The sequence below is a fragment of the Macaca mulatta genome, chromosome 10, assembly GCF_049350105.2.
Source record: "Macaca mulatta isolate MMU2019108-1 chromosome 10, T2T-MMU8v2.0, whole genome shotgun sequence".
NCBI classification, from domain to species: Eukaryota; Metazoa; Chordata; class Mammalia; order Primates; family Cercopithecidae; genus Macaca; species Macaca mulatta.
The window spans coordinates 84,340,983-84,366,362 of NC_133415.1; the positions used below are offsets into that span (position 1 = coordinate 84,340,983).

General features: G+C 48.0%; 1 protein-coding gene across 3 annotated transcripts in view; it reads left to right on the forward strand.

Moving 5' to 3' along the window:
- The first annotated feature begins 1,832 nt into the window (after positions 1 to 1,832).
- The window catches only part of HM13 (histocompatibility minor 13), a 55,681-nt gene continuing 32,133 nt past the window's right edge, over positions 1,833 to 25,380 (forward strand). For 2 of the 3 annotated variants that reach the window (XR_001447559.3, XM_015149241.3), the window contains exons 1-2: positions 1,833 to 2,125; positions 14,692 to 14,790. Coding sequence is in view for 2 of the 3 variants with exons in the window: in XM_015149241.3 (XP_015004727.1) it covers positions 1,943 to 2,125; positions 14,692 to 14,790 (282 nt within the window). In the remaining variant the exon portion in view is untranslated. 3 annotated transcript variants of the gene reach the window in all.

The following is a 25,380-nucleotide window of genomic DNA, read 5'->3' on the forward strand; positions in this document are numbered from 1 at the left end:
GCGGTGAGCCGAGATTGCACCATTACACTCCTGCCTGGGCAACAAGAGCGAAACTCCATCTCAAAACAAACAGATAAACAAACAAAACTATAGATCAGAATAACCACCTTTAGAACACTTTCGGTTATCGGTCAATATTTTTAGATAGAAGCTGGTAGTAAGCCTAAAGTGGGCTTGATTCTGCAGTAAACAACTGCCTCAATACATAGAAACCTTTTTTAGAATAGGCACTCTTGTGGGACATGGCAGTTCATGCCTATAATCCCAGTACTTTGGGAGGCTGAAGTGGGCAGATTGCTTGAGCCCAGGAATTTGAGACCAGCCAGGGCAACATGCCGAAACCCCATCTCTACTAAAAACATGAAAAGTTAGCCAGGCATTGTGGCACAGACCTATAGCCCCAGCTACTCAGGAGGCTGAGGTGGGAGAATCACCCAAGCCCAGGAGGTAGAGGCTGCAGTGAGCTGTGATTGCACCACTGCACTCTAGCCTGGGCGACAGAGTGAGACCCTGTCTCAAAATAATAATAATAATAATAATAATAGGCACTCTTTGAAGTTTTTTGTTTGCACAGTCACACACTGATGCTTAGATGTTCCAGTATATAACATAGCCATGGTAGGCTGCGAGCAGTGGCTCATACGGGCAATCCCAACACTTTAGGACGCTGAGGCAGGAGGATCACTTGAGCCCAGGAGTTTGAGACCAGCCTGGCCAACATGGCAAAACGCCATGTCTAGGAAAATATATTTTTTAACTTTTTAAACAATATAAAAAATAAGAATCACATAAATAAACAGAGTCTTCCAATTCTGAAAAGAGCCACAAAGCTTTATAAATTGTACAGGGGCATGAACTGGTGAGGTATTATAATTGCCTGGCACATAGTAGGCACTCAATACATTTGCAAACTCCACACACACCCTACTTTCTTTTGCTTTTTCTCTATCTGCATTAACATGCTATGTAACACATAACTATACATTAACATTTTACAAACTTTTCCTTTTTTTCTGTTTTTCTTTTTCTTTCTTTTTTCTTTTTTTTTTGAGATGGAGTTTCACTCTTGTTGCCCAGGCTGGAGTGCAATGGTTCGATCTTGGCTCACTGCAACCTCCGCCTCCCGGGTTCAAGCGATTCTTCTGCCTCAGCCTCCCGAGTAACTGGGATTATAGGTGCGCGCCACCACGCCCGGCTAATTGTTTGTATTTTCAGTAGAGACGGGTTTTACCATATTGGCCAGGCTAGTCTCGAACTCCTGACGTCAGGTGATCCACCCGCCTCAGCCTCCTAGAGTGCTGGGATTACAGGCGTGAGTCACTGTTCCTGGCCCATTTTACAGCCTTTTATTTTGTTCAGTTTCTTTATTGTCTTCCCAACGTCCCCCCACACACACTGCACTAAAATGCAAGCTTCACGAAGGCAAGGACGAACTTTTGCCTGTATTGTTCACCTCAGTGTCCCCAGAGCCTAGGACAGGCGTTGGCATATTGAGGGACACTCAATAAATATTTAAGGAGTGAATAAACAACTGAATACCCGATAAATGCATGTATGAATAAACACATTATTAGTTATTCGGAATATGAAGATTTGCGGAGAGTGGACAGCCTGGGATTGAGGAGACCGGCTGGGACTGGGAAATGGGCATTCCGGCCCACCGCAGTGGTCCAGAGCCCCTGTCTGGGCCACTAACAAGTTGCTTAGCAACTCGCCGCCCGGCCCTCGGCCACCACTAGAGGGCGAGCGGGCGGGGAGACGTGCACGCGCGCGCGCGTGCGTGCAAGCGTGTGTGCACGCGTGCGCGGCGCGGGCTTGGGAGGGAGCACGTCACTTCCTGTTGCCTTAGGGGAACGTGGCTTTCCCTGCAGAGCCGGTGTCTCCGTCAGCGTCCCTGCTGCATCAACCGGAGCTGGAGTCGGATCCCGAACGCACCCTCGCCATGGACTCGGCCCTCAGCGACCCGCATAACGGCAGCGCCGAGGCAGGCGGCCCCACCAACAGCACGACGCGGCCGCCTTCCACTCCCGAGGGCATCGCGCTGGCCTACGGCAGCCTCCTGCTCATGGCGCTGCTGCCCATCTTCTTCGGCGCCCTGCGCTCCGTACGCTGCGCCCGCGGCAAGGTAGGGTCAGCGGGAAAACCGGGCACTTTCCACCCCCATACCGAACACGGCCGACATGGGCCCTTCCTAGGCGGGACAGACACCTCCTCTCCCCGGACACTGAATCTTCCCAGCCCTAATCATCGCCGTTCCCTCTATCTCGGGCCCACATTCCGGGGCTGGCATTTCCTGCCCCGGGATCTGGGCACCGACCCCCGACCAGAGTATGACACCTTCCCCAATAGGAACTTGCTTCTGCTCCTGACTCGGACCCTGACCTTTCCCTCCCTGTGCATCATGCCGCGGCTGGGAACGCTGTCAGCCGGTCCCCCACTGCGACTCGGGCACTGATTGTTCTGAGCCTGTTGGGCCCAGGCAGACCAGCCCCATCTATACCTGATGGATACTGGTCCTCACAACTTACTGAATGGTAGAATTTCCTGTCATCTCCGGTTAGGAACTCTGCCTCGGCCCACCCCAGGGCCCTTTCTACCATTCAGACCCATCCCTAGAGTCTGACTCCTGTCTCACTGGAATCTCTGGCACCTTATGTGCTCTTAGTGCCCCCACACCTGGCCCTTGCCCCTGCCTCTAAAACAATGCTCTCTCAGTCCCCAGTTTTTCACATCACTTTCTGGAACCATCCCAGTCAGCTAGCTCCTCAGAACCTGGCATCTTGATGCCTCTACTTTCCAAGTAGGCATGGACGTCTTATTTTCCTGGTTTCCTCTCTCTAAACTACCATCCAACCTTGGACATGGCCTAGTCAAAACCCAGACCTTGTTCCTAACCTGTAACCCTTTTCCTACCCAGCCTTTGACCCTACCTTAAAATAGCTTTTCTCCCCATACCTCCAAGACAATCCCCCCACCAAACTGGGCCTGCCTGCTGGGCCACTGTTGGCCCCCCTTGTGAGACTGGGCCAGACTCCATCCCTGGCCTTCCTCAACATCTGTCCCATTGGATACCTAGGAGGACTCCAGCACATTTCACCTTCTGCTTCCCCCTCCCCCTTCCCTGCCCCACGTCTTCCCTATATTAAGCCCTCTGTAGCCCGTTGTACCAATGGCTTCTCACTTCCTGGCATCCTCTCCCTTCCTCCACAACCTCTTAATCTGCACCTCCCAGATGCTCCTCCCCCACCCAGACCTGAAGATGGACCTAAGTGGAAACTGTCTTGCCCAAAGAGGGCAGGCCCACAAAGCAGCTGCCACTTTTGAAACTGCTGAAGCTGAGGTTCTCAAAACACTACCCAACTTGAGCAGTAGCTGAGGCCTGCCACCTTCCTTCCCCAAAAGCAGAGAACTCACTACTGGCTCTGTATGTGATCAGATGCAAAGGAAAGTAGTTAGGTAGGGCTTAGGCTGAGAGACTCAAACATGACTCCATTTTCCTTTTTATTTGGCTTTTTCTAAGCAGAGTTCAGGTGATATTAAGCCTCTCTACTATGCCTGTCGGGTAGACACTTGGTGTAGAGAGAAGTTCTGAGATAAACCAGGACAGAGGAGGCGAAGGACAGCTGGCATAAGGCTAGGCAGCTTGATCTGAGCTGCTCTCCAAACTGAGTAATTTTCCCTGGCACCTCCTGTAGGTGGATCACTAATCTCTGCAGAAAACACCTTCCAGGCATCAGTATTTCCTGAACTTCCACCACTGTCAGGGGTAAGGGAGGATTGCTGCAAAGACGAGTAGGTCAGAGCCCTGTCACCAAGGAATTCGGGAGCCTGGGTGAAAGAATAATAACTAGATCTGTGATTGTAATACAAACAATGCTACAAGGTTTAGGGAGAAAGATTGAGCACATCTGGGACAGTGCAGGGAGGCTTTGTGCTAGAGGTAGGCCTGAGCCTTGACATAGAGATAGAATTTCAGCCAGGAGAAGGCATCCTAAGCAGAAGAAACCAGGTAAGCAGAGAGAGGCATGGAGGCAGGAGGCTACGAGGCAGTTCAGGAAATAGTGGAAGGTATGGTGTGGCTGGAACAGAGGGTATGGAGAGGAGAAAGCCTTAGCCTCTGAGTACCTCTCCCAAGCATCTCCTGCAGGGCAGCAGGGTGTGGAGGACTGTATGAATTTACAAACAGGACCTGACCATTAAGAGCCTGCCACCACCAATGACCCAGATGCTGTAAAACTTGCAAAACCTTTATTCCCTTTGATGCTCACAGCAACTGAGGTGGCAGGCAGAGCCAGTTTCATTATCCTCGTTGTACAGAAAAAGAAACTGAGAGTCAAAGAAATGACTTCTGAAGATCACTCTGCCATTTAGGGGCAGAACCAGGTATGCCTAGTCCTAGTCCAGGGCTCTCTCCTAATACAGGCACCTTTAAAGACAAGCAGCATTGACCTAAGGAAAGGACAGGCCAAATGACTTCCTTTCCACCCTGAGTCGTTTCCCTGGTCATGTGAAAAGGAGAGAGAAGAGTTAGTGTGGGGACCCAGTTTTGATTTCCCACCAGTGTTAGACCCCAAAACCAGTTGGGAGAGAGGGAATGTGAGGACAGAATTCTCCCCAGGGGTCAAGGTGTCCATAACAGGCAGGGAAAATTGTGAAATCATGGAGAGAAGAAGGTAGAGCCTCCAGGAGTATGTTGTGAAGAAGTAGCCTTGGGAGGAGCAGTCTCAGAGCAGCACGCATCACTGTCAGAGGCCTACATCCCAGACAGAAGCGAATCTGGCCCAGGCAGTAGCTGCACATTGGTTTAGTAGCTGCACAGTAAACATTGGTTTAAAGGGCCCTCAGTGAACAGGACTGGGTGCCCGCTCTGGGCCAGGCTCTGGGCTGGGTACCAGGAGTTCCGGGGCAAAGAAGGCCAAGCCCTCCCCTCACTGAGCCCAGTCACCCAGGAGAAACAAGACATGTGACTAGCCAAGTAAATAGAGTTCTCATAGGCCTCCTGGAGGGGGCAGCAGTTGTCTTTGCATGGATGGGAAGAGTCCAACAGGCAGAACAGGTGAAGGTGGGGTGGGGGACCACAAGATGTATTCAGGGAGGCAGTGAGGAGTATGGTGTGAGCCCAGGAGAGGGACTTGGATGTAGTGACAAGATGTTCAGGAAGCCTGTGGCCTTTCTGGGGAAGAGAATCCTGAAAGCAACGCAGCGGTTAATCGTTATTGTTACAAAAATACCATACACTTGTTAAAAAAAAAATCAAGCAGTGCAGAAGTATAAAGGAAAAGCCTCCTGGGCACTATTCCTTGGAAGCAACCCAATTGGCTGTTGGGTATATAACCTTCAAGAATTTTTTCTGTGTATACACAAACATTGTATATGTGTCTGTGTATATAGACATATGTAAATTTATTTTTATAAAAATTGGATTATATAATACATATTTCCCTGCAACTTGATTTTTTTTTTTTTTTTTTTTTTTTTTGGACGGAGTTTCGCTCTTGTTGCCCAGGCTGGAGTGCAATGGCGTGATCTTGGCTCATTGCAACCTCCCCCTCCCAGGTTCAAACGATTCTCCTGCCCCAGCCTCCCGAGTAGCTGGGATTACAGGTATGCACCACCACGCCTGGCTAATTTTGTATTTTTAGTAGAGACAGGATTTCTCCATGTTGGTCAGGCTGGTCTCGAACTCCCGACCTCAGGTGATCTACCCTCCTTGGCCTCCCAAAGTGCTGGGATTACAGGCATGAGCCACTGCACCCAGCAGTTTTGTTTCTTTAACAATATGTTGGCCAGGCACGGTGGCTCATGCCTGTAATCCCAGCACTTTGGGAGGCCGAGGCAGGTGGATCGCTTGAAGTCAGAAGTTCAAGACCAGCCTGACCAACATGGTGAAGCCCTGTCTCCACTAAAAATACAAAAATTAGCTTTGCATGGTGGGGCACGCCTGTAATCCCAGCTACTCAGGAGGCTGAGGCACGAGGGGGTCTCGCTCTGTCACCCAGGCTGGAGTGCAATGGCACAATCTCAGCTCACTGCACCCTTCACCTCCTGGGTTCAAGCAGTTCGTCCGTCCGCCTCAGCCTCCCGAGTATCTGGGATTAAAGGCACCTGCCATCATGCCCGGCTAATTTTTGTATTTTTGCAGAGATGGGGTTTCACCAGGTTGGCCAGGTTGGTCCTGAACTCCTGACCTCAGGTGATCCACCCGCCTCGGCCTCCCAAAGTGCTGGGATTACAGGCGTGAGCCACCACACCCAGCCAGTACACTCTTCTTTGCACTTTGCTTTTTTCACCTAATATGTGTTACAGATCCAATCATGCCAGTACATAGGGTGTGGGTGTGTTCTTTAACAGATGTATGGTGTCCCACCTGTACCCCAGTTTGCTTAGAATGCTGGTTCTCTAGTATCTGGTCCCTGGGCCAGCAGTGTCAGCATCACCCCAGAACTTGTTAGAAATGCACATTCTGAATCAGAAGCTCAAGGTGGGCCCAGCAATGTGTGTTTTAGCAAGCCCACCTGGTGATTCTGATGCATGCTCAAATTTGAGAATTTGAGTCCTGTCCCCTACTGGTCATTTAGGTGGTTTCAGTCTTTTGCTATTACAAACCATGCTGAAATTAATATCTTTACACATTTTTATTTCACACTTGTCTGTGTATTTGTAGGATAAATTTCTCAAAATTGGTGGGTCGAAGGCTATGCACACTTTTTTTTTTTTTTTTTTTTTTTGAGACAGTCTCACTCTGTCGCCCAGGCTGGAGTGTGAGTGCGGTGGCACCATCTCAGCTCACTGCAACCTCTGCCTCCTGGGTTCAAGCAATTCTCCCACCTCAGCTTCTCGAGTAGCTGGGATTACAGGCGCACACCCACCACACCCAGCTAATTTTCATATTTTTAGTACAGATGGGGTTTTACCATGTTGGCCAGGCTGGTCTCAAACTCCTGACCTCAGGTGATCTGCCAGCCTCGGCCTCCCGAAGTGCTGGGATTACAGGCATAAGCCACTGTGCCCAGCCCACACTTTTTATTTAGATAGATTTTACCATATGGTCCACTACAGAGGTTGTATCAGTTTACTTTCCCACAGCAATGACCTCAATTCTTGTTTAATGACTGTGGAGTAGTCTGTTCTCTAGAGGTTTTTGTTTTTTGTTTTTTGTTTTTTTGAGACAGAGTCTCACTCTTTGGCCAGGCTGGAGTGCAGTGGTGTGATCTTGGCTCATTGCAACCTCCGCCTTCCGGGTACAAACAATTCTCGTGCCTCAGCCTCCCAAGTAGCTGGAATTACAGGCGCGTGCCACTACACCCAGCTAATTTTTATATTTTTAGTAGTGACAGGGTTTCACCATGTTGGCCAGGCTGGTCTCAAACTCTTGACCTCAAGTGATCTGCCCGCCTTGGCCTCCCATAGTGCTGGGATTGCAGGCATGAGCCACTGTGCCTGGCCTCTCCAGAGGTTTGTAAGCAGGTACATTATACAATCAGGTATGGGCTTTAGAAAGAGCTCATGGCAGGGTGGGTGATAGGCAGGAGGGAAAAGTGTAATGTTGGTGCAGGGGTTGTGAAGACAGCAATGGGGGTCAAAGGATTGGGGTAGGAAGTTAGGTCAAGAAAGGTAACCTTGGAGAGCTGAGTGACTGGATGTTGTGGTAAGGAGTGGAGACCCTGGAGTTTCCAGCTGGGGCAACAGTAACAGAATGGCCCATGAATTCCGGATCATTTCCAGGGCATGGCATAGACGCAGTGCTCCGAGAGCTTGAGCCGTGCCACTGGCTTGAAGCAGGCATCTGTCCTCTCTTACAGCTTTTGTTTCCGCTCTGATAACAACATGCAGAATGTCACTGGAAGCTACATTTACTTCTGCTGTTTGTGTCAGGTTTTTCCCCCACTCTCTAATTGTGTTTCGTGTTGCAGGAGCTATTGTATTTACATATGCACATCTGGTTTAAAAATCCCAATTGGATTGGTAAAGAATCCTAACAACTTTTTAGTATTTTTGTAACTACAAAGATTAACTGTTCAGTTACCTTCAGGATTCTGTTCCTCAGAAAGGTTGCAGGCTTCCCAAGTATCTTCCTGTTACAACTTTCCAACAGAAATTTCCGGATAAGAAAGATAGAGGTCTTCTAGAAAACAGCTGCCAAGAGTTTAGGGTCTGGAACTGGACTGCCTCAGTTTGAATCCTAGCTCTGGCACTCACCAGCTGTGTGACACTAAGCAAGTTACTTCACCTCGCTAGGCCTCTGCTTCCTCATCTGTAAAAGAACTATTAAAAGTACCTTTCCGGCTGGCTGCAGTAGCTCACACCTGTAATCCCAGCACTTTAGGAGTCCGAGGCAAGCGGATCACGAGGTCAGGAGATCAAGACCATCCTGGCTAACACGGTGAAACCCCGTCTCTTCTAAAAATACAAAAAATTAACTGGGCGTGGAGGCACATGCCTGTAGTCCCAGCTACTCGGGAGGCTGAGACAGGAGAATTGCTTGAACCCAGGAGGCAGAAGTTGCAGTGAGCCGAGATTGCGCCACTGCATTCCAGCCTGGGCAACAGAGCGAGACTGTCTCAAAAAAAAAAATAAAAAAAAAAAAACCACACACACACACACAAAAAGTACCTGCTTTGTGGGGTTTTTGTGAGGATGAAAACATGTAAAGTACCTAGAGCAGTGAAGTAATGTTATTGTTATTACTATTATCGTCAGATTTCAGGTCTCCCCTTCTTTTTGTTTGTTTGTTTGTTTAATAGAGGCAGAGTTTCTTCATGTTGCCCATGCAGGTCTCAAACTCCTGGGCTCAACCGATCTTCCCACCTTGACCTCCCAAAGTGCTGGGATTCCTGTCCGGTCTCCCATTCTGACTCAACATTGCAGCATGGGATATGTATAAGTCACCCACAAAGGAGACCAGAGTCCTCTGTGTGATGGACAGGATCTGTCCAACCTTGGTTTGTCACTGAATAAGATTAGGCCTTTTCCCACCCAGAGTGCTGAGCTGAATTGAAAGGAATATGTGGAAATGAGCCATAATACTGGTTTGTAGGTGAAGCCACAGAGTCCTGTGTATCTTTTGACAGCCCTGAGCCTCTGCATGTGCACATCTTTCCGCTTGATGAGTACTTCCTTTCCTTGTACACAAAGCAGACTCCTCCACCTGGGAGTGGTGGCTCACGCCTGTAATCCCAGCACTTTGGGAGGCCAAGGCGGGCAGATCATCTGAGGTCAGGAGTTTGAGACCAGCCTGGCCAACATGGTGAAACCCTGTCTCTACTAAAAATACAAAATTAGCCGTGTGTGGTGGTGCGTACCTGTAATCCCAGCTATTTGGGAGGCTGAGGCAGGAGAATCACTTGATTTGTAGTGAACTGAGATTGTGCCATTGCACTCCAGCCTGGGCAAAAGGAGCAAAACTGGGCAAAAGGAGCAAAACTCCACTAAAAAAAAAAAAAAAAAAAAAAAAGCAGACTCCTCAACCCAGTCAGCATTTATCTGGCTCCAAACTACCAGACCCTGTGCTTGACCATCAGGGCCTTGCTTAAGTGGTACCTGCTCTTGCCACCTCTGACTCCTTTACTTCTCTGCAGAAATAGTGTCTTGTTGGCCTTCTCGTGATTCCCTTGTGCTTAATAATGATACAAATGGTGTATACAGTTTACATGATGACTCAAGGCACAATGCTGAGTACTTCCAAAGCAGAAATCAGAATCCTCACAACTTATTTTACAGCTGAGGAAACCAAGGCTTAGGGGGAAAAAAAAATCACTTTCCCAAGGTCCCACAGCTGGGAAGAAGTAGAGCTGGGAGTCCAAATGGGCTTCCTGACCTCAGAGTCCCTTCATAACTGCTGATGTTCATACTGTGTGTCACATTGATAAACATGTCTGTTGCATCATGTGTCACACTGCATTATAATAGCCTGTTTGGGGTTTTGTTTTGGGGGAGGCTTTGTGTGTGTGTGTGTGTGTGTGTGAGCCAGAGTCTCACTCTGTTGCTGAGGCTGGAGTTCAGTCACACGATCCCCACTCACTACAGCCTCCACCTCCCGGGTTCAAGCAATTCTCCTGCCTCAGCCTCCTGAGTAGCTGGGACCACAGGCGCACAACATCACACCTGGCTAATTTTTGTATTTTTAGTAGAGACGGGGTTTCACCATGTTGGCCAGGCTGGTTTTTTTTTTTTTTTTTTTTTTGAGACAGTCTCGCTCCGTCACCTAGGCTGGAGTGCAGTGGCTCAGTCTCGGCTCACTGTAACCTCTGCCTCCCAGGTTCAAGCTATTCTCCCGCCTCGCCTCCCGAGTAGTTGGGATTACAGGTGCGCACCACCATGCCCAGCTAATTTTTGTATTTTCAGTAGAGACGAGGTTTCACCATGTTGGCCAGGCTGGTCTCAAACTCCTGACCTCAGGTGATCTGTCCGCCTCCGTCTCCCAAAGTGCTGAGATTACAGGCATGAGCCACCATGCCCAGCCAGTTTTGCTTTGCATTCCATAAAATAGAATATATGTTCTCTGTGATACGTATCATGTCACAGTATTAACCTACCTGCCTGTGAGTGCGTCAAGATCAGGAACTCATTTTTGTATCCATACTACTGCTACACAGGAAATGTATTGAATGTGTGGAGGTGCTCAGAGGAACTTGCCCAAGCCCAACAGCACACTACTGGCAAAAGCAGAAGCCAAGAGTTGGGAGAGAATAGGGAAGGAAGGAAACCGGGCCTCTCATGTGGGTATTGCTCACCCACCCCGCTCCCACCTCCTGGCAAAGCCATCCAAGTGACTCACATGTAGCTGCCTCCAGTGGCTCCAGAGGGGATAGTCTACCTTCCAGCCCAGTGCCTGGGCTGCCTCAGCCATGCATAGGCAAGGGTGTGGTTAGGGGCCTCCTCACTCACCTCTCCCTGATAGTCACAACCCCCAATACAAGCACAGTACTTTACAGTTTGCCAGGCTGTTTCGCATCCCATATCTCATTTGGTTTAAGACTCTTATGGGACTGGGTGTGGTAGGTCACACCTATAATCTCAGCATTTTGGGAGGCCAAGGCAGGAGGATCACTTGATGCCAGGAGTTCAAGGCTGCAGTGAGCTGTGCACTCCAGCTTGGGCAATAGAGCAAGACCCTGTCACTTTTTTTCTTTTTTTTTTTTTTTTAAAAAGCCTTCTTTTAAAAAAAGAAGGCTTTTAGACCTTTTTTGAAGTGAGGCTAGAGATTATCCTCCTGTTTGACAGAGAAGTAAACACAGTCACTCAGCATGCCATTAACAGAGCAAGGAATACCTTGGATACAGTTTATGTGTAGCATTTTACTTATGTATGAACTATATCTGTAGGGAGAATTCCCACAGGTGGAATTGCTTGGTCAAAGGGTATGTGCATTTGTGATTTTTTATGTATTGCCTAGTTGCTTTCTACAGGAAGACAGATTGACTCCCATAGGCAGTGTGGGAGACTACCTCTTTCCCCCATAGCCCCACCGACTCAGTATGTTACCCAGTGTGTGGATTCTTACCTTTCTGATAGACAAAAAACAGAATCTCAGTGTGCTTTAGTTTGAGCTCATTAAGAGTGAGAATAAACACTCTTTTTTTACTATTAAGAGCCATTTGTAGTTCTTGTTCTGTGGCTCTTCTTTTTGTATCTTTGGGCATGTGGAAATTTCAATTTAATGCATCCTGCCAAATTGCCCTCCCCAAAAGGCTGGACAGGTTTATACTCTAGGCCAGTGCTGTCTATGTACTTCCTTTAGCCGGGCACAGTGGCAAATGCCTGTAATCCCAGCTACTTGGGAGGCTGAGGCATGAGGATTACTTAAGCCCAGGATTTCGAATCTAGCCCACACCTCCCTCTCCTAGTAGTCATTTTGTGGCCTTACTGCCCTCTGCCCCATCTCCTTCCCTCTTTGCAACCTTCCACCTGGGACACTAGGGCCTCTCTGAGCCAGCCTTACCTTCTCCAGACACCCTCTCTCTTAGCAGGTTTTTTATTGTTGGTTTTTGTGAGCCAAAATATTTGTGAGTTTCCGTAACTGAATGTGATCCCGTCTTCTAGGGATGCTGGTGTTTTACTCGCAGGATGGACATGGTGATGGTAGAATCTCAGGCACTGTAATGAGTCTGTGGCTACTATGGAAAGGACTTCAGCATGAGCAGAAGTCTAATCTGGCATTGTTAGGACTTTCGGTAGCCATGATACAAAACAGTTGCAGAGTAGGCTTGTCCCAGTGGGAAAATCTGGAAGGGCTTCATGGCAGTGACATTTACTAGGCCCTTGAGGACTGTGAGGATTTTGCCTAGCAGAGAGAGGGCAGGTAGAGAACACTGTGATCCTGAAAGCTTTTGACCCTGTTTGGAATACAAATTTATACCAAAAAAAAAAAGAAAAGAAAGAAAATAAATTTATACCAGTACTATATTATCATTGATAAATTTTCATTAGAAACTTCTGGCTGGGGCCGGGCGCGGTGGCTCAAGCCTGTAATCCCAGCACTTTGGGAGGCCGAGACGGGCGGATCACGAGGTCAGGAGATCGAGACCATCCTGGCTAACACGGTGAAACCCCGTCTCTAATAAAAAATACAAAAAAAAAACTAGCCGGGCGAGGTGGCGGGTGCCTGTAGTCCCAGCTACTCGGGAGGCTGAGGCAGGAGAATGGCGTGAACCCGGGAGACGGAGCTTGCAGTGAGCCGAGATCTGGCCATTGCACTCCAGCCTGGGTGACACAGCAAGACTCCGTCTCAAAAAAAAAAGAAACTTCTGGCTGGGTACAATGGCTCACGCCTGTAGTCCAGCACTTTGTGAGGCTAAGGCCAAGAGTTTGAGACCAGCCTGGCCAGCATGGTGAAACCCCCTCTCTACAAAAAATAACAAAAATTAGCCAGGTATGGTGGCATGTACCTGTGTCCCAACTACTCAAGAGGCTGAGGCAGGAGAATTGATTGAATCAGGAGGCAGAGGTTGCAGTGAGCCAAGATTGTGCCACTGCACTCTAGCCTAGGTGACAGAGTGAAACTCTATCTCAAAAAAAAAAGAAAGTTCTTCACCATAAATTCTCTTTCCCCTCCTCCCCCCAGACAGAGTCTCACTCTGTCGCCCAGGCTGGAATGCAGTGGTATGATCTTGGCTCACTGCAACCTCTGCCTCCTGGGTTCAAGTGATTCTCCTGCCTCAGCCTCCCATAGCTGGGATTACAGGCGTGTGCCAGCACACCCGGCTAATTTTTGTATTTTTAGTAGAGACGGGGTTTCACCATGTTGGCCAAAGCTGGTCTTGAACTCCTGACCTCGTGATCCACCCACCTCGTCCTCCCAAAGTGCTGGGACTACAGGCGTGAGCCACTGTGCCCAGCCTTCTTTGGCATAAATTCTGTGAAGCTAATTTATTCCTATGTTGGTCTGTTACTCCATTTTTAATTCTTTTCATTTTTATAACACTGAAATTGTTTTTATTGCATTTAGTTCTTTTTCATGTAAATATTTATCCTTCATCAGTTCTTTACCCACATCACATTCTTGCCAACTGTAGCATCTGCCATTATAAATTTAATTGTGGCTTTTATTTTTACCATTTTCAAGTCTGCCAGTCAAATTTCTTTTTTTTTTTTTTTTTTTTTTTTTTTTTTGAGACGGAGTCTTGCTCTGCCGCCCAGGCTGGGGTGCAGTGGCCGGATCTCAGCTCACTGCAAGCTCCGCCTCCCAGGTTTACGCCATTCTCCTGCCTCAGCCTCCCGAGTAGCTGGGACTACAGGCGCCCGCCACCTCACCTGGCTACTTTTTTTTGCATTTTTTAGTAGAGACGGGGTTTCACCGTGTTAGCCAGGATGGTCTCGAAATCCTGACCTCGTGATCCGCCCGTCTCGGCCTCCCAAAGTGCTGGGATTACAGGCTTGAGCCACCGCGCCTGGCCCAAATTTCTTAAATTTAAGTTTTGTCAAGATTTGCTTCTCCTCACAGTTGGTGTCTCCCTATGTGCAGTTTCAGCCATTGTCTGTCTTGTTTGTTGTTAATTTCAACTCATAATATTAATTACCTACTGGATGACAGAATAGTCATTTTTCCCTCTTAGCTGATCCATTAGAAAATTGAAAACAGTTGTCTTTGAGAGGTCTGAAACTGCTGTGGCATCACTCGTGTCCAAGTTTTCTTCTTTCAGTTATTCCATACTGGAATGGCCTCTGCCATAGCCCCTCTCCCCAGATGTGTCACACATGCCCTGGGTTCTCCTTGGTCTCTTGATCAGGGTCCAGATCTCCTTATGGCAGAATGGCAGGATCGGCCAGTCGTGGTGGCTCACACCTGTAATCCCAGCACTTTGGGAGGCCAAGGCAGGTGGATCACTTGAGGTCAGTTCAAGACCTGCCTAGCCAACATGGTGAAACTCCATCTCTACTAAAAATACAAAAATTAGCTGTGCATGGTGGCACATGCCTATAGTCCCAGCTACTCGGGAGGCTGAGGCAGAAGAATCACTTGAACCCAGGAGGTGGAGGCTGCAGTGAGCCAAGATTGTACCACTTCATTCCAGCCTGGGTGATAGAGCAAGACTCCGTCTCAAAAAAAAAAAAAAAAGTGGCAGGATCAGAGCATCCTGCCCCAGAATGAGGCAGGCAGCATCCCTAGCCCAGGAAACAGCATTTGCAGAGCCTTGCAGGAACACATGGGAACCAGCCGTGCTGAGCTATTGCCATTCTTCTCTCCCCTAGAATGCTTCGGACATGCCTGAAACGATCACCAGCCGGGATGCCGCCCGCTTCCCCATCATCGCCAGCTGCACACTCTTGGGGCTCTACCTCTTTTTCAAAGTAAGTCTTTTGCCACCTGTTGTGTCATTTGATCTAAATGATTTTATCTTATTTTATTTTATTTTTCCCATCACAAGAGCCATGCATGTTCATTTATAGAAAATAAAGAAGAGAGAAAAATTAATAATTCACCCTTAGACCTACCCAAAGACAACAACTGTTAGTGTTTGGGGCCCTTTCTCACTAGTCTGTATTTCTTTTCTCCATGTAGCTTTTTGTTTTGTTTGTGTGATATCAGTTTGGTTTCATTGTGCTGTTTATGTTGGGATGGGGTATAGCTTGTGCCCAGACATACCTCTACCATACTAATGGCCTTTTTTTTTTTTTTTTTTTTTAATTTATCGAGGTTTATTTTCCCAATAAAAGTTACACAGGCTCAGTGTTGAAAACCTGGAAAACACAGAAAAGTAAAAAGGGAAAAACAGCAGTCATCCAAAACCCCACTACCAGAGACAGTCACAGTTGCCCTTCGGAGGTGTGTCCTTCCACTGTTTCTCCCTGTGCATGGTTTCTCCGTAGCTGTGACCACATGGTGTATTCAGTTTGTAGCTGCTTTTTTCACTTCACATTAATAACATCATAAACATTTTCTCATGTTACTGCAAACTCTCTTTAGTTGTACTATTTTCTGGATTATAAAAGTAATATATTCAGAAAAACTAAAGAAAGTATATCAATAGAGGAAAAAATAAATTCCACAACACAGAAGTAGTCATTAACAATTTGGCGTATCTCCTTTTGGGCTTTTTATTTATTTATTTTAGGACAGGGTCTCACTCTGTCCCCCAGGCTGGAGTGTAATGGCGCCATCACAGTTTACTGCAGCCTCAACCTCTTATGCTCAAGAGATCCTCCTGCCTCAGCCTCCCAAGTAGCTGGGACTACAGGCACGCGCCACCACACCCGGCTAATTTTTTCTTTTTTGAGACAGAGTCTTGCTCTGTCGCCCAGGCTAGAGTGCAGTGGTGCAATCTCGGCTCACTACCACATCCACCTCCTGGGTTCAAGTGATTCTCCTGCCTCAGCCGGCTGAGTAGCTGGGAGTAGATACACACCACCACACCCAGCTAATTTTTGTATTTTTAGTAGAGACAGGGTTTCACCGTGTTGGTCAGGCTGGTCTTGAACTCCTGACCTCATGATCTGCCCGCCTCGGCCTTCCAAAGTGCTGGGATTATAGGTGTGAGCCACTGCACCCAGCCAATTTTTTCTTTTACTAGAAATAAGATTTCGCTTTGTTGCCCAGTCTGGTTTCAAACTCCTGGGCTCAAGTAATCCTCCCACTTCTGCCTCCCAAAGTGCTGGGATTACAGGCGTAAGCCACTGCATCCATCCACTGGATCTAACCCCCATCCCCCACGGATGGATGGGGGACTCCAGCCTGGGGGACAGTACGCCTTTTAAAAAGCGTATGTTTAGCTTTTTTTTTTTTTTTTTGAGATGGAGTCTCACTCTGTTGCCAGGCTGGGGTGCAGTGGCACAATCTCGGCTCACTGCAACCTCCGCCTCCCAGGTTCAAGTGATTCTCCTGCCTCAGCCTACCGAGTAGCTGGGACTACAGGCACGTGCCACCATGCCCAGCTAATTTTTGTATTTTTTAGTAGAGATGGGGTTTCACCATGTTGGCCAGGATGGTCTCGATCTCTTGACCTTGTGATCCACCCACCTTGGCCTCCCAAAGTGCTGGGATTACAGGCGTGAGCCACCGTGCCCGGCCTGTTTAGCATTATTATAATCATAACTGTAGTGTTAGATCTTCTTTTTTTTGTTTATGTTAGTTTTTTCTTTGTTGATTGGTTTTTTTAGAGACAGGGTCTCACTGTTGCGCAGCCTGGAGTTCTCTGGCACAATCATGGCTCACTGCAACCTCAACTCCTGGACTCAAGCGGAAAAAACTGGCTGATTTTATTTATTTATTTATTTTTAGAGACAGGGTTTCACTGTGTTGCCCAGGCTGGTTACCAATTCCTTGGCCTGCTAAAGCACTGAGATTACAGATGTAAGCCACCATGCCAGGCCCTTGTTTTGTTTATTTTGTTTTGTTTTTGAGAAAGGGTCTTGCTCTGTCACCCAGGCTGGAGTGCAGTGGTGCAATCATGGCTCACTGCATCCTCGACCTCGTGGGCTCAAGCGATCCTCCCACCTCTGCCTCCAGAGTAGCTGGGACTACAAGGCGTGCACCACCACGCCTAGCTAATTTTCGTGTTTTTAGTGGAGATGGGGTTTTGCATGTTGCTCAGGCTGGTCTTGAACTCTTGGGCTCAAGCTATCCACCTGCCTTGGCCTTGTAAAGTGCTGGTATTACAGGCATGAGCCACCACACCTGGCCCCTTCTTGTTCTTTTAATAGTACATCAACTTTTTTCCTGGTCATTGAAAATTCCTCAAGGATGACTTTAATTTACATCTTAAAATGTAGGCTGGGCGCAGTGGCCCATACCTGTAATCCCAGCACTTTGGGAAGCCGAAGTGGGTGGTCAGGAATTCATCTGAGGTCAGGAATTCGAGACCAGCCTAGCTAACACGGTGAAACCCCATCTCTACAAAAACTACAAAAAAATCCATCCTGGCCAACATGGTGAAACCCAGTCTCTACTAAAAATAACAAAAATTAGCTGGGCATGGTGGCGTGTGCCTATAGTCCCAGCTACTTGGGAGGCTGAGGCAGGAGAATCACTTGAACCCAGGAGGCAGAGGTTGCAGTGAGCTGAGATCACACCACTGCACTCCAGCCTGGCGACAAAGCAAGACTCTGTCTCAATTAAAAACAAAAAAAGGCTCAATTAAAAAAAAAATACATGTAGGCCTGGTGCAGTGGCTCACCTGTTAACCCAGCACTTTGGGAGGCTAAGGTGGGAGGATCACTTGAGCTCAGGAGTTACAGACCAGTGTGGGCAACACAGTGAGCCCCCATCTCATTCATAAGTAAATAAATAAATCAATTCATCAATAATGTATATCATTTAAAAAATTTGTTGCCAGCCTAGGCAACAGAGCAAGACTTCGTCTCAAAATTTAAAAAAATTTTTTTCAACCTAAAGTACAAATGAACCATAATCCTCTCCCCAGTAGTTTCCTGTGATTCTGTCATGCATAAAATCTATACTTATGTTAAATTATATATATTTATATATGTATCAAATACATGATTCTTACCACAGAGGTATTTTTATATCAACAAAGTCAAATTACCCCATTCTTTCATTCTTTTTTTTTTTTTTTTTTGAGATAGAGTCTCGCTCTGTCACCAGGCTGGAGTGCAATGGAGCGATCTCAGCTCAGAGCAACCTCCGCCTCCGTGGTTCAAGCGATTCTTCTGCCTCAGCCTCCCGAGTAGCTGGGACTACAGGTGCGTGCCACCATGCCCAGCTGATTTTTGTATTTTTAGTAGAGATGGGGTTTCACCATGTTGGCCAGGATGGTCAAGAGACCTTGTGATCCGCCCGCCTCCCAAAGTGCTGGAATTACAGGCATGAGCCACCATGCCCAGCCTCTCTCATTCTTTTTAACAGCTGTTCATGGTTCTGTTTTACAGTGTACCCTGAGGGTGTTTAAAATCTGTCCCATGTTGGGGGTATCATAGCAGTATTGTCGTGAACACTTCATACACCTAATTTGTGCACTTATTTTCTTCAAGTTTATCTGCAGTAGGTCTACCAAGTCCAATGCATCTCCATTTGTAATTAGATAGTGCCAAATCACCCTCCAAAAAGATTGTATCATTTTACATTCCCACTGACAGTTACAAGCGTGCTGGCCTACCCAGGCGCTCACCTGCATTGGATAGCACCAAAATTTTTAGTTTTTTCCAGTCTGTGAGTGAATAAAAAAACTTTTTTTTTTTTTTTTTGAGATGGAGTCTCACTCTTGCCCAGGCTGGGGTGCAGTGGCACGTTCTCGGCTCACTGCAACCTCCACCTCCCAGGTTCAAACAATTCTCCTGCCTCAGCCTCCCAAGTAGCTAGGATTACAGGTGCCTGCCACCATGCCCGGCTAATTTTTGTATTTTTAGTAGAGACAGGGTTTCACCTTGCTATAATCCTGGCCTCAGGTAATCCACCTGCCTTGGCCTCCCAAAGTGCTGGGATTACAGGTGTGAGCCACTGCGCCTGGCCAAAAACATAATTTTTTAACACCTATTTCCTATTTCATAGCTCCCTCATTTTTTTTTTTTTTTTTTTTAGAGATGAGTTCTTGCTCTGTTGCCCAGGCTGGAGTGCAGTCACATAATCATAGCTTACTGAAGCCTTGTTCTCCCAGGCTCAGGTGATCCTCCCGTCTCAGCCTCCTGAGTATTTGGGACTCTAGACGTATGTCATTACACCCAGCTATAAATCCTCTTTTTTTGTTGTTTTTTGTTGTTGTTGTTTTGTTTTCTTTTGTTTTTTGAGACAGAGTCTCTCCCTATCACCCAGGCTGGAGTGCAGTGGCATGATCTCGGTTCACTGCAATGTCTGCCTCCCAGGTTCAAGTGATTCTCCTGCCTCAGCCTCCTGAGAAATGCTCTTTTTAATGGTTACAGGGTATCCCCACGAGCAACCAGCCTGGGCAACATAGCAAGACCGCATCTCTACAAAACATTTAAAAATTAGCCAGACATGGTGGTGCAGGGTTATATTCCCAGCTACTCAGGAGGTTGAGGCTGAAGGATGACTTGAGCCCAGGAGTTCAAGGCTGTGGTGAGCTATGATCATGCCGCTGCACTCCAGCCTGGACACGAATGTTACCCTGACAATAAAAGAAAAATATCCCAGGCCGGGCGCGGTGGCTCAAGCCTGTAATCCCAGCACTTTGGGAGGCCGAGACGGGCGGATCACAAGGTCAGGAGATCGAGACCATCCTGGTTAATACGATGAAACCCCGTCTCTACTAAAAAGTACAAAAAAACTAGCCGGGCGAGGTGGCGGGCGCCTGTAGTCCCAGCTACTTGGGAGGCTGAGGCAGGAGAATGGCGTGAACCCGGGAGGCGGAGCTTGCAGTGAGCTAAGATCTGGCCACTGCACTCCAGCCTGGGCGACAGAGCGAGACTCCGTCTCCAAAAAAAAAAAAAAAAAAAAGAAAAATATCCCTATAAGCAGATACAGCACAGTTGACTTAAAGCATCCCCCTCACTTTAAACAGAAAATGTCATTCTGATTTTTACTCTAAGAAATAAGAGTGCACTAAATAACATTGACTGTTCACAGATTTATTTTTCTTTTTTCCTGGACCTCAGGTAAAGAGCTGAATTTAGGCCAGGCACAGTGGCTCACTCCTGTAATCCCAGCACTTTGGGAGGCCAAGGCAGGTGTATCATGAGGTCAGGAGATCGAGATCTTCCTGGCCAACATGGTGAAATCCCATCTCTACTAAAAATACAAAAACTAGCGGGGCATGGTGGCGCACTCCTGCAATCCCAGCTACTTGGGGGGCTGGGGCAGGAGAATAGCTTGAACCAGCGAGTTGGAGGTTGCAGTGAGCCGAGATTGCGGCACTGCACTCCAGCCTGGTGACAGAGACTCCATCTCAGAACAAAACAAACAAAAAAACAGCTGAATTTATCAAGTGCCTTGGTTCATAGCATACCATCCTTGATCTATGCCAGGCCCCCGTACTTTGTTTTTTTTTTTCTCCCACTTCACTCCAATATCCACCTCCATTTCCCACCTTCATTTCTCTCTCTGCCAGAGGCAGCTGCTTTAATGCATTTGACTTCTGTCCTTAGATGTATATGTTTGTTATAAAATATATAGTGTTGGTGTATCTGTGTGTATGAGTAGGAATTGCATTTCCATAAATAGAACTGTGCATTGCATCTCCCTCTGTTTCCTTTTCCACTCTCTGTACCTTAAAATCTCTCTGTGGATCTGTGTACATCCAGCCCATTGCTTCTGCCTTTGCTTTTGGCAGATATTTCTGAAGTCTTGAGAGACCTTCTAACATTTTTAGTATTTAGGATTCTTTCCTTAGACCAGATGCTCCCAAAAGGAATTTCTGGCAGCAGTGGGTGTGAGCATTTTTATTTAAGGCACTGGCTTCCTAATGCTCAGCCTTTCCTCCTCTCTAGGCAGGTAAGCCTCAGTCTGCCTCGTGCCAGAAGCACAGAGTATACCTCTTCCCCATGCCTTTAAAGTGTCCCCAGTAAGATTTCTGAAAGGCAGCTGCCTGGACAGCACAGCCACTGGGCTCCTCCTGGACTCCCCCCTGACGTCTGGCTGGTTGGTTTGCTTAACAGAAAAACAGCCCACCACAGCGGCTCTGCCTCAGCCCTTTTCCTCCCCTCCTCCTGGATGGGGCACTGGAGGTTGTAACTGCATTGTACCTTTTTAAAACTTCAGGGCCGGGTGCAGTGGCTCACGCCTGTAATCCCAACACTGGGAGGCCGAGGCGGGCAGATCACCTGAGGTCAGGAGTTCGAGACCAGCCTGGCCAACATGGTAAAACCCCATCTCTACTAAAAATACAAAAAAGTTGATTAATCAAGCGCGGTGGCCCATGCCTGTAATCCCAGCTACTGGGAAGCTGAGGCAGGAGAATCGCTTGAACCCAGGAGGCAGAGGTTGTGGTGAGCCGAGAACATGCCACTGCACTGCAGCCTGGGTGACAGAGTGAGACTTCGTCTCAAAAAAAGCAACAAAAAAACTTCATATTTTCCTGTTGCCTCAACATCCCACCAACAGGCCATGAACACTTTGCCCAGGTGAACAGGTACCTGTGATAAGGCTGGTCCCTGCCACAATTTCCCTTCTCGCCCTCCTCTACTGTGACCTAGTGACATTCAGACATATCAGTGAGATCCCCTTTTGCTTGTGTCTTTCACCCTGAGCCCCAAGAAAGGCACTTGGCCATGGGTCTCCTTCTGTAGGACCTATGAGTATAATAAATCCTTTCATTTCATATACCTCTCTCTCAAGGACTTTCACCTTGAGTTTAGAATGATCCCATCCTCATCACCAATTGTGTTGTAAAAAGGAAGTTCCCCTTGTGAGGTTTTTTTTTTCTTGTTTTTAGAGACAGAGTCTTACTCTTTCACCCAGGCTGGAGTGTAGTGGTGCGATCATAGTTCACAATAACTTTAAACTCCCAGGCTCAGGTAATCCTCCCATCTCAGCCCCCTGAGTGGCTGGAACTACAGGCATGCACCACCATGCCCGCCTAATTTTTTTTTTTTTATTTTTTGTAGAGTTGGGGTCTTGCCACGTTGCCCATGCTGATCTTGAATTCCTGGCGTCATGCAATCCTCCCGTCTTGGCCTCCTAAAGTGCTGGGATTACAGGCACAAGCCACTGCACTCAGCCCCCTTTATGAAGTCGTTAAGGATCACTCGCACACAGCCACAGAAACTATGCTCAGAGAGGCTTATGAAATTACAGGATTTACTATACTCACATGTTCTAGAGAAGGAGGCATGCATGCCACACAGGGGGCCATATGGGAGGAGCTCCGAGGAAGCCACTTAACCAAGCAGGTGAAGAGAAAGGGGAGAGGACAGAGAGAAGGAAGGAGAGGGGAGGACCCCTGGGCAAGTGCCTTTGTTGGGGCTCAGGGTGGTACAAGCAAAGAGCATGAGGGGATTTACCAGTATGTTTGTATGGTATTAGGTCATAGAAGAGGAGGACCAGAGGCTAGGTGCCATGGCTCACGCCTGTAATCCCAGCACTTTGGGAGGCCAAGGCGGCAGATCATTTGAGCCCAGGAGTTCAAGATCAGCCTAGTCAACATGGTGAAACCCTGTCTCTACAAAAAATACAAAAATTAACCAGTGTGGTGGCACACACCTGTGTCCCCAACTACTTAGGGGCTGAGGCAGGAGGATCACTTGAACCCTGGAGGTCGAGGCTGCAATGAGCCAAGATGGGGCCACTGCACTCCAGCCTGGGCAACAAAGTGAGACCCTGTTTCGAAAGAAAAAAAAGAAGAAGAAGAAATGGGCCGGGTGCAGTGGCTCACGCCTGTAATCCCAGCACTTTGGGAGGCCGAGGCAGGCGGATCACGAGGTCAGGAGATCGAGACCATCTTGGTTAACACGGTGAAACCCTATCTCTACTAAACAAAATACAAAAATTAGCTGGGCATGGTGGCAGACGCCTATAGTCCCAGCTACTCGGGAGTCTGAGACAGGAGAATGGCATGAACCCAGGAGGCAGAGCTTGCAGGAAGCCAAGATCGCACCACTGTACTCCAGCCTGGGCGACAGAGCAAGACTCCGTCTCAAAAAAAAAAGAGGAGAGCCAGAAGGAGAACCTGGGCAGAATGTTCATAGTCTATTTGTGGGGATGTTGAGGCATCATCTGTAAAATAGGTTTTTAAAGTAAGTTTTAAATTTTTACAATGCGGTAACATTTCACAAAATCATAGCATTTACTTTATCCCACCTTATTTAAAATTGATTCCCTTGAGGCAACTCAAAAAATTAAACCCAACAGCATAAGAAAAACAAAAGAAATAGAGTTAAAGGAGAAAATTAAAATAAGATAAAACAACCCTTGGTTGAGGACCACACCCATACCCCATGCTCTAAAGCCTGTCCTCTTGCTAGAAATGGGCTTAGTTGTGGCTCTGGCTTTTTAGCAGCCAAAGCACAAAGGAAAGTGAGACCTGGTGCCCAATCCGCATGGGTCACAGTGAAACCACCCAGAAGCTCAGAGGTGTGGCCTGAGAGCAGTTTGCCCCAAGGGCTCAGATTGAAAGAATGCAATGTGAGAGGTATGCCACATCTTCATAAATAAAGCACAATTCATATGCCTACAAAGTCTGCTCATAGGTCTTTTTCTTGTAGCACTAACATTATGGACCACCGATTTGCCCTTCCATTCAGTCATTCTGCATTTATTGAGAGCCTGCTACATCAGGCCCTGGCTGGGTACTGGGGATACTGAAGTGAAAAACACAGCTGACCATCCCTGCCCTCAAGAAGCATCTTGTTAAGCGCTAGAGACAGACACCAATCACATAGATAGATGTGAAGTTACACCTGTACAAAGTGCTGTCAAGGCGAGGTCCATAGCACTAGGAAAGCATGGAAGAACCAGCTTCAGGGTGAAGCTTCTGCCCAAGCCCCTTATCCACAACAGCACCTGCATTGACCTAGCTCAGCCGAAACCCCAGGAGTCATCCTCCCTGCCCCACCAAGCCCTCATATCCAGCCCCTTCACACATCTTGCAGCTCCAATTCCAGAACAGATCTGGAGGTTGGGTGCAGTGGGTCACACCTGTAATCCCAGCACCTTTGGGAGGCCAAGGCAGGTGGATCACCTGAGGTCAGGAGTTCAAGACCAGCCTGACCAACATGGTGAAACCCCATCTCTACTGAAAATACAAAATTAGGCGGGCGTGGTTGTGCATGCTTGTAATCCCAGCCACTTGGGAGGCTAAGGCAGGAGAATCACTTGGACCCAGGAGGTGGAGGTTGCAGTGAGCCAAGATTGCACCATTTCACTCCAGCCTGGGCAACAAGAGTGAAACTCCATCTCGGGGAGGGCAGGAGTAGGGGGAGCAGAACAGATCTGGAATCCTTACACTGCTTATCACTTCCCCTCCATCCCCCTAAGCCAGGGCACCATCCCCCTCCTGCTCCCGCTTCCTCTCTTGCCCTGCAGGGTCTTCTATACAGCAGCAGAGGGGTCCTCTCATGCTGTCTGATCATGTCAAACCCTGCCCTCAGCACTCCAGTACCAGCCTGTCTCATGCAGGTGAATCTAAAGACTTTCCCATGGCACTGCAGGGTCTGGCTCCCTCTTCCCACCCAGCCTCCTTTCCTGACACTGTGCCCATGCTCCCTTAGCTCTAGGCTCACAGGCCCTCTGTAGTCCCTGCACACATGAACATGCACCCACCTCAGGACCTTTGCACCTGCTCCCTTCATTTATGACTCTCGTCCTATGTCCTCTCCTCCAGAGCGTTCCCTGACCACCTGTCTAAAATAGCAGCTCTGCCCTTTCATTTTCTATCTGCCTGCCCTGGTTTGTTTTTCTTAGTGCCCATTACCACCTAACAATATATGTAACTGTTTCTTTCGAGATTCTTTCTCCCTCACTGGCCCATGAACTCTAGGAGAGCAGCAGCTTTGCCTGATTCCTTGCTGAATCACTGATGTCTAGCACAATGCCCTGCACATAGTAGGCAATCAATCAATATGGGCTGAATTACTGAGGGGTTGATTGTGTCATGGAAACTATGTGAGCAAAGCTTCTCTGATCTGGGAGCTAAAGAAGGTTGAGTAGGGGTGGCCTCGGTGAAGACAGACGAGAGGAGAACATCTCAGGCAGCAGGAGAGCTTGTCCACGGCTGCCTGTGGGTGGGCATGTAGCACACACATCACACTGCAAAAAGGCCAGTGTGGCTGCAGTGTGTAGAGCAAGAGCATGTGTGAGCCAAGGCTCAGGAGACCTGTGGTGGCCACCACGAGGGCAAGAGGCCAACAGGTGGATGTGAGCTTTCAGCTTATGAGAGCAGAAGTTAGCTGCAGAAAGGCTTCCAGCAAAGGAGTGATATGATCTGACAGGTGTTCAGCAGATTCCAAAACAGCCCTGCTTGAGAGTGGCCAGGTTCCCTACACCCCACACAACAGCACATTATTCCCTCCAGCTTAGAGACCATCATAGTAATAAAT